At 41.4% G+C, this 17,252-nt stretch overlaps 1 protein-coding gene across 1 annotated transcript in view; it reads left to right on the forward strand.

Annotated features, from left to right (window-relative positions):
• Positions 1–12,840, forward strand: part of prrg2 (proline rich Gla (G-carboxyglutamic acid) 2) — a 90,584-nt gene extending 77,744 nt beyond the window's left edge. The window contains exons 6-7 of the mRNA XM_037688798.1: positions 8,482–8,631; positions 12,695–12,840. Coding sequence (XP_037544726.1) covers positions 8,482–8,631; positions 12,695–12,737 — 193 coding nt within the window. The 3' untranslated portion in view covers positions 12,738–12,840. The remainder of the gene's footprint in view (positions 1–8,481; positions 8,632–12,694) is intronic.
• The last annotated feature ends 4,412 nt before the right edge of the window (positions 12,841–17,252 follow it).

Below are 17,252 nucleotides of genomic sequence, written 5' to 3' on the forward strand. Positions count from 1 at the left end.
AAAGGTAAAAGTCGATCTTCACCAAAGTGTACCGTTGGGATAAGTTGATCCAAAGGAGCGTGCATGTTCTGGTTAAAACAGACAAATTCCCTCACACATCTCTCTCAAGATAAACTTCATCTTTCCATCTTTAAAATTCTTCTATCTGCTAAAATCATTACAGATATTTTTAGAAATGTCTGAAGCAAAGTTTTCCAATCACCTCCGTGTGGTTGACGTCTGCTGTATTATTGGAAGTGAGAACAATCGCCGCATTGTTCACTTCCTGTAAACTGATTAATAAGCTGTCGTTATTTTCAATTTTTGCCAATTAATGTAAATGTGTGATGTGTTAAACTTGATTCTGTTAATAAATGACCCACTGTCTTGGTGAGTCAAAGATAATTAACGTCTCACATCCACATTTTATTAAATTCAGATGCACGTCATTATACAGTCCAGAAAAATGAAAGAATCCGTTTAATTCATGAATATATCTCATGCATATGTTCATCTACATTATGCTGTGGAAAACAGTTCTTTAGCATCCCTGGCTTCAGTTAGTGATGCATTAAGTGACTGTACTTGGCTGTTCAGTGAATCAATTTCTGCACGTGCGTCTTGCTGTGACTGAGACATCTGTTCACGATGTTTCTTAGTGAGGACCTCTTGTTCACTTTTAAATTGAAGGAAGCGTTCTTCAATTTCCTGAACCACCTCATTTTCGCTGTTTAACCTTATCTCAAGGTCGTCAGCTTTTTTTACCGTAGCATAGAATGATGCTTTCAGTAAAAGTGCCAATTTTGCCAGCTTTTCATAGCTTGACTTTGTTATGTCTGTAGAGGTCACACTCTCTGCAACCTCCTTCAGCTTGTCCAATAACTCTTTTGAGTTCATGCTGTCCACCTGTTCACCATATGGATGTAAGGAGTCTGTGAGCAGCGTCAACGCTCCCTCTAACCAGTCCTTCATCTCACAAGGATCAAAATCCTTTTATATCACACCTGCCATGGTTATTCACTGTGCAGCTCTTATCTGGCTAAACAGTTGCCAACTTCAGATTATTTTAACAGGTAAATATTTGTATTCAAGTGTCATGTGAGTTTCACACACTTTTTAGCTCTGGGTTCACTCAACAGTACTGTGTAAGCCACTACTTCAAATGGATGGGCACCTATTCGTAGGTTTTACCCCAATTCATGAATATTTTTAAGTAAATGCCTCTCTGGCAGTGTTACTTAACGTGCTTAAATCAAACAGGTACAAGAACCAGGCTTCTCAGTGATATTTACTCTAAAGCACTTAACATTAAATAAACCTGCAATTTTTCTAAAAGTTTCACAGCAACTTTAGTTTTTAAACGCTTTCTTAAGCCGTTCTTTTCCAGAAATTCGCTATTTAAAACAGTTACTCATTAAACCAGGTTGGGTGAAAAGAGAAAAAAAAAATGATGAGGAGATTATCAGTCCCTCTTCAGGAAAACTGTTGTACTCCTCTTTCAACAGCAGGTGGTGGTGTAAGCTTATTTATACCAGCAAGAGTCTATGACAACTTCCTGTGGATCGTTCTGTTGACATCCGGTTGTTAGCCGCTTAGCTTAAAATTAGCATCAGCAAAACTTCGGTCAAATCAACATTTCTGAACGGATTTAAAGCTTAAACGTGGCGTTGTTTCAACAAGCACGACTTTTTTGCATGAAACATGAGTTTTGGGTACATGTAGTATGCCACATGTAGTGATTTTAAGCACAGAAAAGGCTTTGGTTGAACCGAGACTCATTTCCGGGTCACGTGACTGAATCAACCAATGACAGCGCAGCGGCGGGGGTGGGTTTTACAATCTGACATCAGAGGAAGTGACGACAGACACGTCACTCATCTCTCCAGTGAATCAGAGCGTTTAAACAGCGGCTTTCGACCAATGACGCTTCGTCATTTCAGCTAGCGTGTTAGCATTTAGCCTGAACAAAGTCCGGTCAACTTTCGTCATTAAAACTGTCAAAATGCACCTTTTTCTGTTAAAAATGTGACGAATAAACTCCCAAAAGCGTACTGAGACGGCGCTCAGTTTTTAAAACAGCAGTTTAATCATGCAAACGACTCGTTTGAACGAATCAGAACCGAGCCGGAACAGAACCGGGTCGAGCAGAACCCGTTCCTCTCTGTACCACAGATTAAACATAATCAAACGCTTTCCACAGCTTATTAGCTCACAGATAACAGATGTACCATTTCAGCTTTAAAATGAAACACATTGACGTTATTCTCAGCTTTCAAAACACCACAATTGAAAACTTTCTCTGAACCCCACAGCTGCAAAACGCTGCGTTTCACACAGCATACTGCCCTCTTAAGCTAATTTCAGTTAAGATCAGATATGCCAACATGATAAATTCAATTTTTACACGAATAACAGTCCATTCATGAACCCGTTACGGGCCACCAGATGTAAATGAACATATATCTGTCAGATAAAATTAATAAATTAAACGGATTCTTTCATTTTTCTGGACTGAGTTCTATCGTGCATTGAATGATTAAATGTGACGTGAGACGTTAATTTTCTTTGACCCATCAAAATGAATGCGGTCATTTATTAACAGAATCAAAGTTTAACATCAAACATTTACATTAATTTGGCAAATTGATTACAATAACACATAATTAATTAGCTTTACAATCAGAAACCATACGGCCATGGTTTCCAGCTTCAAGCTTTACAACAGACATTTCTGAAAATATCTGGATTAATTACTGGCAGATAGAAGAGTTTTAAAGATAGGAAATGAAGGAGTTTAAATGGAGAGAGATGGGTGAAGATGTATGTGTCTGTATAAGATGTAGGTCTGTAGACCAGAACGACAACACGCTCCTGTGGACGCAGCTTAACCCACGGTACACTTTGGTTGAGATCGACTCTTTACCTTTGCAGATGATAGTTTCGGCATCGGTGTAGAGTTTCCTTTCAACTCTTTCCAGTGTCTCCGTAAGAATAGCTAAAACCTCAGGAGTCGTGAGATCATCCCAGAACAGACTTCTTCATTGTTCCTCTGAACTTCTCTCGTTCAGGGACTTCTCGTTCGAGGTCCTCCCTGGAACGTTGTTCAGCTTAGTTCCCGTTGTTCTCCAGCATTCTGCATTCCAGCATTCTGAACTCTGCTGCTCCCTTAGAACTAGGAAGTGTTGACCCTTTTAAAGAGTTCAGTTCCAGTTCCTCTGAGAACTTCCTGATTGGTCGAAACAAACCAACAGGGTGTGGTTTTAGTGATGTAAGAGGTTATTAAAAGTCAAGGTGAAAGATTAGGTTGTTTAAGAACAGACAGAAAGATGTTTTGAAGAAACCGAGACTTTTAGGTGCCAGTTCTCCTTCTATCTATCTGAAAAAGTTAAACATGACATTTCTCTCCAGTAAACATGTAGTTGACCGAAACTTGACTTTTGACCGACTTACAACCTGCTCATTTCAGACAGAAGATCAAGAAAATGAATAATTACTCTGTAACAGACATTAACTAGATTTCTACTTTGAATGAGGATTAAAAATCATTTATACTGTTTCACAGTTGATTTAAAATGAGTAGTTCACTTCAACATTTAAAATGGTTTGAACTAAACACACTTGATTATCAAGACATTTGCAAAATAGTAATGATAATAAAAAAGAGAGTGTTCTTTCAATTGATCAGTGCAGGACACACTTAGAAAGTCTCTGGATGAACTTAATTTTGTGTTTCTGGACTCAAATCAATGAAGTGACAGTTCTTGTCCCAGGAAGGCCCTCAGGGCCAGATTTGACCTGAGGCTTAGTTCACTACACTGAAAAATGAAATCGTCATCTCCATAAAGCTTTTCAGCAGATGGAAGCATGAAGTGCTCCAAAATCTCCTGATAGCTAGCTGCATTGACCCTGCGCTTGATAAAACACAGTGGACCAACACCAGCAGATGGCATGACACCCCAGTGACTGTGGAAACTTGACACTGGACCTCAAGCAATGTGAATTCTGTGTCTCCTCTCTTCTTCCAGACTCTGGGACCTTGATTTCCAAAGGAAATGTAAAATTTACTGTAATCAGAGAACATAACTTTGGACCACTCAGCAGCAGTCCCAGGCGAGATGTTTCTGATGCAGTCTCTTGTTCAAGATTGGCTTGACCTGGGGAATGTGGCACCTGTAGCCCATTTCTTGCACACGCCTGTGCACGGTGGCTCTGGATGTTTCTACTCCAGACTCAGTCCACTGCTTCCGCAGGTCCCCCAAGGTCTGGAATTGGCCCTTCTCCACAATCCTCCTCAGGGTACGGTCACCTCTCCTCGTTGTGCAGCGTTTTCTGCCACACTTTTCCCTTCCCACAGACTTCCCACTGAGGTGCCTTGATACAGCACTCTGGGAACAGCCTATTCGTTCAGCAATTTCTTTCTGTGTCTTACCCTCTTGCTTGAGGGTGTCAATGATGGCCTTATGGACAGCAGTCAGGTCGGCAGTCTTACTCATGATTGCGGTTTGGAGTAATGAACAAGGCTGGGAGTTTTTAAAAACCTCAGGAATCTTTTGCAGGTGTTTAGAGTTACGTCGTTGATTCAGATGGTTAGGTTAATAGCTTGTTTAGAGAACCTTTTCATGATATGCTAGTTTTTTGAGACAGGCATTTTGGGTTTTCATGAGCTGTATGCCATAATCATCAGTATTAAAACAATTAAAGACCTGAAATATTTCAGTTGGTGTGCAATGAAACTGAAATATATGAAAGTTTAATTTTTATCATTACAATATGGAAAACCTTTATCACAATATGCTACTTTTTTGAGAAGGACCTGTAGTGATGTCAGTCGAAAGTCAGAAAGGAGTTATTAGAACGAAGTGGATTGTTTTTAAACCTAGCAGACGGTAAATAAGATGTTATTGGCACCTGCTTCCTCTCATTTCGCCATAACATGTCTTCTGTCTGTACTGAAAGTCTCTAAAACATTCCTGCTTTTTCTTGACTTGTAATGACCCTCTGACATCACTAGAACCACCCCCTGTTGGTTGTTTCAACCAATCAGGAAGTCCTGAAGTGACCGGAAGTGAGAACTCTTTAAGAGTCCACACTTCCTGGAACTTCTCAGTTTGTCTTCAGTCTTCTAGAGTCTTTGACCGGAGTCTTCCTGGGGTCTTCTTCAGTCTTTCATGGAGTCCTCCACTTCTGAGTGGAATCTCTGACTGAAGTCTTCCTGAGAGTTCCTAAGGAACTTTCAGATTTAATCAATAGCTGATGGATTTGACTGTGAGACGAGGGTCCATCCATCCCAGCTGGAGTCACAGCGCCTCGCCTTGAACTCACCCGGGCATAACGCCCTACAACTTCTAAGGAAGCTTATTCTGTTGAACGGAGTACCGTCACTACTTCGGATGATTCTCAGCCATCCTGACCGGAGACGCTGAAAGGTAGCGTTGAAATGGACCTCTGTACCGGAGCTGACCTATTGTCTGCAAAGGTAACGAGTCGCCACGCACCGAGTGTACCGGGGCTGAGCTGGGGTTGAATGAAGAGTGCCATTCCTAGTCAACACACTTTCCCTCATCCATCTTTTCTCTCCATTTAAACTCCTTCATTTCCTATCTTTAAACTCCTATTTTGCCAATAGTCTAGATGCCTTCTTCAAGTCCTGTTGTCTTATTAAGTAAAACATGCCAAGTTTTTATTAATCAGAACCAGATCAGCTAATCAAGTGTACAATGTTTTGATGTTAAATTTTGATTCTGTTCAATAAATGACCACGTTTATTCTGATGGGTCAAAGGAAATTAACGTCTCATGTCACTGATTAAACAATCCACGCATAGTTACCTCGGTCACATGGCAGTAATTTAAATTGAAAAAGAGGGAACCCATTTATTTAAATATATTGTAGTCAAGGGCAGCTAACCTAGCCCTTAGCACACTACATATGAATATATATATATGTATATATATATATATATATGTATGTATGTATATATATATACTGTACATCCATCCATCCATCCATCCATTATCTTTACCCGCTTATTCCATTATTCCATTTTGGGTCACGGGGGTCGCCGGTGCCCATGTCCAGCAATCACTGTGCAAGGGGCGGGGTACACCCTGGAAGGGTCGCAAGTCCATCACAGGGCCACATAGAGGCAAACGAGACAAACAACCATTCACTCTCTCACTCACACCTAGGGACAATTTAGAGTTACCAGTCAGCCTAACATGCATGTTTTTGGTCTGTGGGAGGAAACCGGAGTACCCAGAGAAAACCCACGCATGCACGGAGAGAACATGCAAACTGCACCCAGAAAGGCCCCTGGCCCGGGGTTTGAACCAGGGACCTGCTCGCTGAGAGGCAGCAGCTCTACCAGTTGCGCTACCCGTGCTGCCCTGTATGTATGTATGTATGTATATATTTATGTACGTATGTATGTATGTATGTATATATAAATATGTACGTATGTATGTATGTATGTATGTATGTATGTATGTATGTATGTATATATGTATGTATGTATGTATATATATATATATATATATGCATGTATGTACAAACCGGATTCCAAAAAATTTGGGACCACTAAACAAATTGTGAATAAAAACTGAATGCAATGATGTGGAGATGGCAAATGTCAATATTTTATTCGTAATATAACGTAGATGACAGATCAAAAGTTTAATCTGAGTAAATGTAACATTTTAAAGGAAAAATATGTTGATTCAAAATTTCACAGTGTCAACAAATCCCAAAAAAGTTGGGACAATTAGCAATAAGTGGCTGGCTAAAGGAAATTGACCATATAACAAACAGCTGGAAGACCAATTAACACTAATTAGGTCAATTGACAACATGATTGGGTATAAAAAGAGCTCCTCAGAGTGTCAGTGTCTTTCAGAAGCCAAGATGGTAAGAGGAGCTCCAATTCCACCTTTGTTGTGCAGAAAGATAGTGCAGTAATACCAGAATGGTGTTACCCAGCGTAAAATAGCAAAGACTTTTAAGTTATCATCATCAACAGTGCATAACATCATCAAAAGATTCAGAGAATCCGGAACAACCGCTGTGCCTAAGGGTCAAGGCCGTAAAACTCTACTGGATGCTCGTGATCTCTGGCCCCTTAAACGTCACTGCACCTCAAACAAGAATGCCACTGTCAAGGAAATAACAGAATGGGCTCAGGAATACTTCCAGAAAGCATTGTCAGTGAACACAATCCACCGTGCCATCCGCCGTTGCCAGCTGAAACTCTACAGTGCAAAGAGGACAGCCATTTCTAAGCAAGCTTCACAAGCTCAGACGTTTGCACAGGGCCAGGGGTCATTTAAAATGAAGTGTGGCAAAATGGAAGACTGTTCTGTGGTCAGATGAGTCACAATTTGAAGTTCTTTATGGAACTCTGGGACACCATGTCATCCGGACCAGAGAGGACAAGGATAGCCCAAGTTGTTATCAACGCTCCGTTCAGAAGCCTGCATCACTGATGGTATGGGGTTGCATGAGCGCTTGTGGCATGGGCAGCTTGCATGTCTGGAAAGGCACCATTAATGCAGAGAACTATGTTCAGGTTCTAGAACAACATATGCTCCCATCTAGACGTCATCTCTTGCAGGGAAGACCCTGCATTTTTCAACACGATAATGCCAGACCACATTCTGCAGCAATCACAACATCGTGGCTACGTAGGAGAAGGATCCGGGTACTGAAACGGCCAGCCTGCAGTCCAGATCGTTCACCTATAGAGAACATTTGGCGCATCATAAAGAGGAAGGTGCGACAAAGAAGGCCCGAGACAATTGAACAGTAAGAAGCCTGTATTAGACATGATTGGGAGAGCATTCCTATTTCTCAACTTGAGAAACTGGTCTCCTCTGTCCCCAGACGTCTGTTGACTGTTGTAAGAAGAAGGGGGGGATGCCACACAGTGGTAAAAATGGACTTGTCCCAACTTTTTTGGGATTTGTTGACGCAATCAAATTTGGAAACAACTGATTTTTCCCTAAAAATGATACATTCTCTCAGTTTTAACTTTTGATATGTGAATTGTGTTCTTTTCTGAATAGAATATTAGATGTTGGTACCTCCACATCATTGCATTCAGTTTTTATTCACAATTTGTTTAGTGTCCCAACTTTTTTGGAATCCGGTTTGTCTATATATACTGTATATATACTGTATATATATGTAGCTGCAGAGCTAATTCCAACAGAGCACATCATGCTGACAGCAACTTGATATAGCTTTATGAGACAGTTTTCAACATCTCATTGCACCCTACTTCATAACCTAATAAGCTAAATGTTTCCTTTGATCCATCAAGCTTATCCTTTAGCTCACTAGTAGTTTTTGTTGTTGTCAGGTTTGAATATTATCATTGATCATTTAGGAGACCTGTTCTGATGTCTGTGTTCAAACGTTGTTTCATAGAATATCCTGTAAAAAAACAAAAAAAAAAACTGTATTTCTCAGTTCTGACCTCTCTACATGTTTCACTTGATGTTGGTCCAGAGCCCCAGTTAGAATGGCAGGAGATGGGAATCCAGCTCCAGAGACCGTGCCCCTGGCTGGAGTTGTAGTTCCACCTCCACCTTTACCCAGCTACAATGAAGCTTTGAATCACAGTGGGCAACACGACGCCCCACCACCACCTTACTCAGGGTAAGTGAATAGTCCAGCATACACTTGTGCCCCAGGTCACTCCAGGTGAGAAATGACAGCACTTTGCTTTTTACCTGAACAGAAGCAGAAGAAGCAGTCAAGTTTTCTTATTCTAGGTGGTTAAGGGCCTAGCTCAAGGGCCCAGAGCGGGGCAAACGACGGAAGAGGCAGGTGTGGGTGCTCTACCTTTCCCACCCACATTTTTACGTTATCACTCTGGGGAGTCGAACCAATAACCTTCCTATCACAGACACCTTCTCTAACCTCTGCACCACTACTCCCTGAAACAAACAAACAAACAAAAACTGGACTTTCATTCTGTAGTTGAAGATGTCTGGCTTCTCATCAGGGAAGTTGTGGCGCAGTGGTAGGACAGTTGACTTGGGACTGAGGAATTGCAGGTTTTAATCCCCACCATGCCCTTTTGCCGCAGTGTCCTTGAGCAAGTCACCTAATACCCAACTGCTGTCTGGGTGTTTAATTGAATTCAATTCAAATTCAAAATACTTTATTAATCCCAGAGGGAAATTATTTGTTGTTGTAACTCGTTATCCTCATTTCATTAAGAGATGTTATAGATGCTGATGGCTGTAGACAGGAAGGATCTCTTGTAAAGGTCCATCCCACAGTGGATCCTAAGAAACTGGCTGCAGATGCCGTCCGATCTGTCCACCCAGACTCGACTGGCCTCTCAGTTCCTCCGGGCTGTAGGACTGCTCGAATGCCGGGCAGAACTCCTCCCAGAGCGATGGCCACTCCTCCCAGCAGCCTGCCGAGCTCCTCGTTGCTGCAGACAGCCAACTGTAGGTGCCGAGGGACGATCTTGTCCTTCCACTGCCATGAGCCGTGTCTCCCGCCAGCTCCAGGTTCCCAGTGGCCAGGCACCCGAGCACAGCTGGTAGGCAGATTAGAATGTGTCCACAGAACATCCTTTTCAACTCATTTGAGATTTTGGGCTATAGTTGAGATATTATTTGAGCTTTGAGATGTTAATCAGCTGCTGTTGGTTGTAGAAAACTGCCTTGTTGCCATGGTTACACATCATTACAAATGTCCAAAACCAAAAAAGTTTCTGTAAAAATCCTTCCAGCTGCACAGCATCTGATACCAGAGGAAACAATCATCCAAAAAAATTGTGATTTACATCCAGAAAAAGAGGAATTAAAGTTTCCAAAAGCAAAATCTCAAAATGAAAGTAACAGAGCTGCTCCAACATGCAGCCACCTTGAGCGGCGCAATTCTAGAACTAATTCTAATTCTAACTAATAACTAACTAATAACTAATTCTAGAACTATTCTAGATAATTAGCTGCTTACAGCTCTGTACCTCCAAAATGTCCAAAAATGGAGCACGTGGAGTTCCAAGCTTTACAGGGCCTTGCTCACACGAGGTGTTTTTTGAGTGAAACCACAGCTTTTCTGCTGCAGTTTGGCCCTTTGTGCATAATAATGCACAAATATTAATAGTGCATAATAAGTTCTTGAATTGCGCTGCTCAAGGTGGCTGCATGTTGGAGCAGCTCTGTTACTTTCATTCTGAGATTTTGCTTTTGGAAACTTTTAATTCCTCTTTTTCTGGATGTAAATCACATTTTTTGGAAGATTGTTTCCTCTGGTATCAGATGCTGTGCAGCTGGAAGGATTTTTACTGAAACTTTTTTTAATTTTGGACATTTGTTATGATGCGTAACCATGACAACAAGGCAGTTTTCTACAACCAACAGCAGCTGATTAGCATCTCAAAAGCTCAAATACTATCTCAACAACAGCCCCAAATCTCAAATGAGTTAAAAAGGATGTTCTGTGGATGCATTCTCATCTACCTGCCAGCTGTGCTCGAGTGCCTGACCACTGAGATCCTGGAACTAGCAGGAAACACGGCTCATGACAGTGGAAGGATGGGATCGTCACCTACAGCTGGCTGTCTGCAGTGACGAGGAGCTCGGAAGACTGCTGGGAGGAGTGGCCATCGCTCTGGGAGGAGTTCTGCCCGGCATTTTGGTGGTCCTACAGCCCAGGGGAACTGAGAGGCCAGCCGAGTCTGGGTGGACGGATTGGACGGCATCCAGTTTCTTAGGATCCACTGTGGGATGGACCTTTACAAGAGATCCTTCCTGCCTACAGCCATCAGTATCTATAACATCTCTTAATGAAATGAGGATAACAAGTTACAACAACAAATAATTTCCCTTTGGGATTAATAAAGTATTTTTGAATTGAATTGAATTGAATAACAGACTCCATTTTCTCTGCAACCAAAGCCAAACTCTTTTTCAGCACGAAGGAGCAAACATACAAAGAGCTGTGTGGTTTGTTCCAGGAAAACGGCTGCAAAATGCACGAGCTGTGTTTAGGTGAAATATGAAAGCACAAAAGGCACAATGTCTTCACACCTCTGACAAATACACACATGAAGAAAACAAGATGCAGGGAAACTGGACACACAACAAGAAGAAGAAAAATACATTTAGAAATTCAAACTAAGGCCCTGCATGTTTACATGACCGATGAAACAACCTGGTCTGGTCTGGGAAGCTCAGTCCTCACCTCAGTCCTCACAGGTGTGCAGTGGAGAGCATCCTGTGCTCCAGCATCAACGTGTGGCATGGACGCTGCACAGCTGCAGAAAGAAAAGCTTTGCAGAGAGTGGTGAAGGCTGCACAGAAGTCTGTTGGAGTCTGTCTCCCCACCATCACAGACATCTACACCTCCAGATGCAGGAAGAGGGCCACCTGCATCATGAAGGACCCCACTCACCCAGCACACAGTTTTTGCCTCGCTCCCCTCAGGAAGGAGGTTGAGGAGCATCAAGTGTAGAACCACTAGACTGAGAAACAGCTTATACCCTGAGGCTGTTAGACTCATGAATCTCTAACCAGAATAATCACTGTGAAAAAATTACATCATGTTGCTGCTGATCTGTTTCATTGTTGCTGCTGATCTGTTTCAATGTTGATGTGCTCATGTGTGCTCATCTGCTCACACACACTCATGTTCATGTTCGTGCTGATGTTTGACGTAATGTTTTTATGCTATTAGTGCTTAGTGTATATTTAGTTGATGTTTTTCTTAGTTCATATCTTAGATGTTATCATTGTTTTTCTTTTACATTTTATTGTTGGGTGTAACTGGGACCCTGTGTACATAATTTCGGTCCACCACATGTACCGCATGAGGTGCGAATGACAATAAAAAAATCTCTGACTCTGACTCTCTGACAACATCCTGGGTCCAAAGGAGCATTCATGTAATCACCAGTTTGGATGTAACTGTGATCATGCTGACACTGCATGCAGCTGAGCTGGCATTAGGGTTGCCAGATAACCATGAATACATTTTTTTACCCTCCTTTCTGTACACTTATTCACCAAACAAAACACACGTCATCTTACAATACTCTTTAATAGCACATATGACAGTTTGGGTCAAAAGTAAATCATCTTAAAGCAACAGTACAATAGTTCATAATTTCTTATTATTTCCATGTAAGCGAGTTATTTTTGTTTATTCTTCTCAATAAACATAGAAAAAACACTTAAAACATTTCCAGAGATTGTTCATGTGCAAACAAAACCTAAACATTATATTTACTACAGTAGAACAAACAGACAAACCTTTTTCTTAATCATTATTGGTCCCGATAAACACTGAAAAACACTCCAATGATGTTTCCAGAAGTTGTTCACATGTAAACAGATCCTGAGACCTCAGTTCAGAAACCTTTGGTTTCAGAGAGAATAAGGACTGTTACTGTGTACACAAATGGCCAGACCACAGCAGGAAAGGTTCATTTTCATCGGTCGTGTAAACATGCAGGGCCTTAGTTTGAATTTCTAAATGTATTTTTCTTCTTCTTGATGTGTGTCCAGGTTCCCTGCATCTTGTTTTCTTCGTGTGTGTATTTGTCAGAGGTGGGAAGACCTTGTGCCTTTTTTGCTTTCATATTTCACCTAAACACAGCTCGTGCATCTTGCAGCCGTTTTCCTGGAACAAACCACACAGCTCTTTTTGGGTCATGCTGTAACAATGATGTTGCTAATGATGTTCCTCTCTATGCCCACAGGGGGGCGCCACCAGAACCAGCTGATCCAGGAGAAAACGACTAAGAAGGATGGCTGAGCCTGATGAGTGAACTTTGTATAATTGTCTTAAAACTATGCTTGTTGTATATTTTTAATTTCATCCATCCATCCATCATCTTTACCCGCTTCTTCCTTTTTGGGTCCCGGGGGTCACTGGTGCCCATGTCCAGCAGTCACTGTAAGAGGCGGGGACACCCTGGAGGACAGGTCTCCAATCTATCACAGGGACACATGGAGACAAATAAGACAACCATTCACTCTCTCACTCTCACCTAGAGACAATTTAGAGTTACCAATCAGTCTAACATGCATGTTTTTGGTCTGTGGGAGGAAACTGGAGTACCCGGAGAAAACCTACGCATGCACGGAGAGAACATGTAAACTCCACCCAGGAAGGCCGCCAGCTGGGATTCAACCCCGCGCCTTCTCACTGAGAGGTGGCAGCTCTACACCGCTCTTGACCTCCTCTGCTCCTGTAACCTGGAACACCCTGAACTTTGACCTTTCTAAGGGATTTTAAACATCTGTTAAGTTCATGGCAAAAACCTACGCAGACATGTTCCTGTTTTTAGTATTTTACATCTCTTTATAATGATTGTCTATTGTTGTCTGTAGCTCATCTGTGTTCTTTGTTTCAAACAGGTCTCTCTTGTAAATGACTCCTCGAGGCTCAACGATGCTAACCTGTAGAAATAAAAGTTGAATTGAATTAAATCTACCAACTGCGTTACCATTAGTAGAGCATAAACCTGAAAACAAATATTATTTATGAGAAATTACGAATTGAAAATATAAAAATATAAAGAAGCGGGTAAAAGATAATAGATGGATGGATGAATTTATATTTTATTAAAAAATAAATAAATAAAATAAAAAGAACTTCTAGTTCCCCCGAATAAGGACAACTGGTCTAAAATTAAACATCTTCAACATTATGATACAGGGTATCAGAGTTTATATTCACAATATATTTTATTAATATAAATTTATATTTTTGTGTATTTTTATTCTTAATTTTAGAGATCCATAAAAATCCCTTTTTTGTTCACAAAAAACAGGAACAAGTGAAAAAAAAATTAGAAGTGTTGGCTGTAAACTTGAGAGAGATTGTTTCTAGTAAATGTGTTCACTTTACTGCTTTTGATTAAGGAGTTATTCCATGTGTTTGTCAAAATCCAAAATACATTAAAACTGGACCGCTGCATACTCTGTTCTGGTCACAGGATCATTCAAATTAGCTGTAAAATCAGATGCATCACTGGTGATTCCATCTCTCAGATCACCAATGTTTTCTACACAAATAACACAATGAAATTTCTCAAATTTTGTTCTGGCTTTATTTCCTGATGCATGCTCAATAATCCAGGTAGAAAAATCTAACAAAGTTAAGTCAATCCTCAGGACGGATAAAAATAATAATAATTATCTTTTATTTTTTCATGTTTTAATTTTAATTTTATTTTTAATTATTATTTTATTTTATTTATTTATTCAATTTTTATTTGTAACTTTTTATGTTTTTTATTTTATTTTATGATTTATATATATATTTTTTTATATACATCCAGAGGATTTGACTTAACTTTGTCATATTCTGGCTTTATGGTATGGTTTGCCACTCCAGGATTTTCAGTGTCTCCCCCCCAACATTAATAAATATCTAGAGGTGCCACTGTATTTACGTATTTTATGTACATACATATTTTTACATCTTTTATTTTTATTGTTGGGTTTCTTTTTGGTTGTTATTTTCTGTTCCTCTGTATTCTCTTTGCTATAGGGTGTTCCCCAAGGTTCAGAGCTTGGTCGTCTCCTTTTCATCCTTTACATCCTCCCCCTTGGTAATATCATCCGTCATCATGGCCTCCATTTTCACTGCTATGCTGATTACATACAGATTTTCTGACATTTCTACTACATCCATAAACCCCAACATCCACTCCACCCTCACCCATTGCTTAACTGACATCAAAATCTGGACGAAGCACAATTTTCTCAAGTTAAATACTGACAAAACTGACATACACCTCATTGGTCCAAACAGTGTTACAAAGTCCACTCAAAACTTCTGCCTCAACAGCTTTGTGTCTGCTTCAATCTCTCCACTTTTAAGAAAGAACTCAAAACCCACCTGTTTAAATTTGCTTTTAATGTTTAAATTTGCCCTTTTTAAATGTTTTACTGTGTTTTTATGCGTTGTAATGCATTGTTGATTTTATGTATTTTTTAAACTCGTGTAAAGCGTCTTTGAGTATTTAGAAAAGCGCTATACAAATAAAATGTAATAAAATAATAATGTAATAAAATTCCCCCAAAACATTTCCATTGTCAGCTTTCATTCCCCAGCATTACTCCACCCACTCTCACCTGTTCTCTGTTGTCATTTTGCACAGATGTCTTCAGTTTTGTCATCAGCCACTGTTCTTGTATTCCCCTCAGTCTTCATTTCCATCCAGGCTGTCATTGTGTATGCTTCTGTCAAGTCCTCTGTGTCCGAGTAGTTTTTGAACAGTGTTGCTGCCACGTCTGCCTTTTGTTTAAATAAAGTTTTTCTTTTACTTGAGCTCTTTGTATCAGTCTGCATTCCTGGGTTCCACCCCTACTAACCATGACACATTAGTTGTTGAAGTAAAAGCTTGAAATGTTTGTACAATAAATAAAATCCACCGATGATGTCCTGTTCCAGGAGTCAGATATTACACTTCACAGCCTGTGTTTGTGACAGAGGTTTGTTTTACTTCTAATTTAACTTTTCTTTCTGAAATATGAATGTAGGTGTTCATTTCTGAATTAACTTTGAAAAGTAGAAGAATCCATCTATCCATTTTCTTCCGCTTATCCGGGGTTGGGTCGCGAGGGTAGCAGCCTAAGTAGGGAGGCCCAGACTTCCCTTTCCCCAGCCACTTGGTCTAGCTCCTCCAGGGGAATCCTGAGGCATTCCCAGGCCAGCCGAGAAACATAGTCCCTCCAACGTGTCCTGGGTCTTCCTCTGGGCCTCCTCCCGGTGGGGCGTGTCCGGAACACCTCACCAGGGAGGCGTCCAGGAGGCATCCTAAACAGATGCCCGAGCCACCTCAACTGGCTCCTCTCGATGTGGAGAAGCAGCGGCTCTACTCTGAGTCTCTCCCGGATGATCGAGCTCCTCACCCTATCTCTAAAGCCCCTAGTATACTGCTGCGTACGTCCATTCACGCATACGTACGTGTGTACTGTACGCAGAGGGTTCAGACTTTGTACTCCAGCGTACACCCCGAGCAGCTGCAGAGCAGCTTCACAGACAAGGGGTTTACCTTCGGGACAAATTGAGGTCGCCGATTGGTCATTTGCTGACACGCCTACTTGATTGATTGACAGGTCAAAAAAAAAAAAAGAACACTGGCAGCCTCAGCCACAGCGGTGTTCTGTGTTTATATGTTGTTAATAAAAAGATCTAAAAAAACAAACAAAACAAAAAACAGCAGCCCACACATCAGACCAGTCTACCAGGAAATCTCCAGACCCTCCCGCAGCCACGCTGGACCTGAGTTTAATTCGCTCATGACAAATTCCTTCATTTCTCATCATTTCAGTCATTGCATCAACGGAGGAGGAATAGATCTCTTGCCTCTTGGCAAAAAAAAAAAAAAACTAAAGAAAAGGCCAGATCAGGGATGAAGAAGGGGAATTTAATACATTGGTGTTGCATACAAAACAGTCCGTCGCCGGGCAGTTTATTGTGTGACACTGCGCACGCGTATGCGGTCGTAAAAATTGAGCTTTGCATGGACATGCCCTGGGGGTACGCTCGTACTTCTGCGTACGTACGTGCGTACCTCTACGTATGGACGTACGCGGTGGTATACTGGGGGCTTAAGGGAGATCCCAGACACCCTGTGGAGAAAACTCATTTCGGCCACTTATATCCGAGATCTCGTTCTTTCGGCCACAACCCAAAGCTCATGACCATAGAGGAGGATGGGAACGTAGATCGATAGGTAAATTGAGAGCTTCGCCTTTTGACTCAGCTCTCTCTTCACCACGAAAGACCTGTACAGCGCCTGCTTCACTGCAGATGCTGCACCTATCCGCCTATCGATCTCACATTACATTTTTCCCTAATTCGTGAACAAGACCCCAAGATATTTGAACTCCTCCACTTGGGGCAGGACCTCCTCCCTGACCCGGAGAGGACACTCTACCCTTTTTCGGCTCAAGACCATGGCCTCGGATTTGGAGGAACTGATCCTCATCCCGGCCGCGTCGCACTTGGCTGCGAACCGCTCCAGCGAAAGCTGTAGATCACGATCTGATGAAGCCAACAGGACTACATCATCTGCAAAAAGCAGACGCAATCACAAGGCCACCAAAACAGATTCCCTCAACACCTTGGCAGCGCGTAGAAATTCTGTCCATAAAAGTTATGAACAGAATCTGTGACAAAGGGCAACCTTGGCGGAGTCCAACTCTCACCGGAAGTAGTAGAAGAGTTATCCACCTTATTCCTAGTCCCCATGTTGCCTTGCTTGAATTATGGGTGCAACTTCCAGCATGGACCAGAAC

This window comes from Nematolebias whitei, chromosome 15 (genome assembly GCF_014905685.2).
Source record: "Nematolebias whitei isolate Nwh7 chromosome 15, NemWhi1, whole genome shotgun sequence".
Taxonomy (NCBI): domain Eukaryota; kingdom Metazoa; phylum Chordata; class Actinopteri; order Cyprinodontiformes; family Rivulidae; genus Nematolebias; species Nematolebias whitei.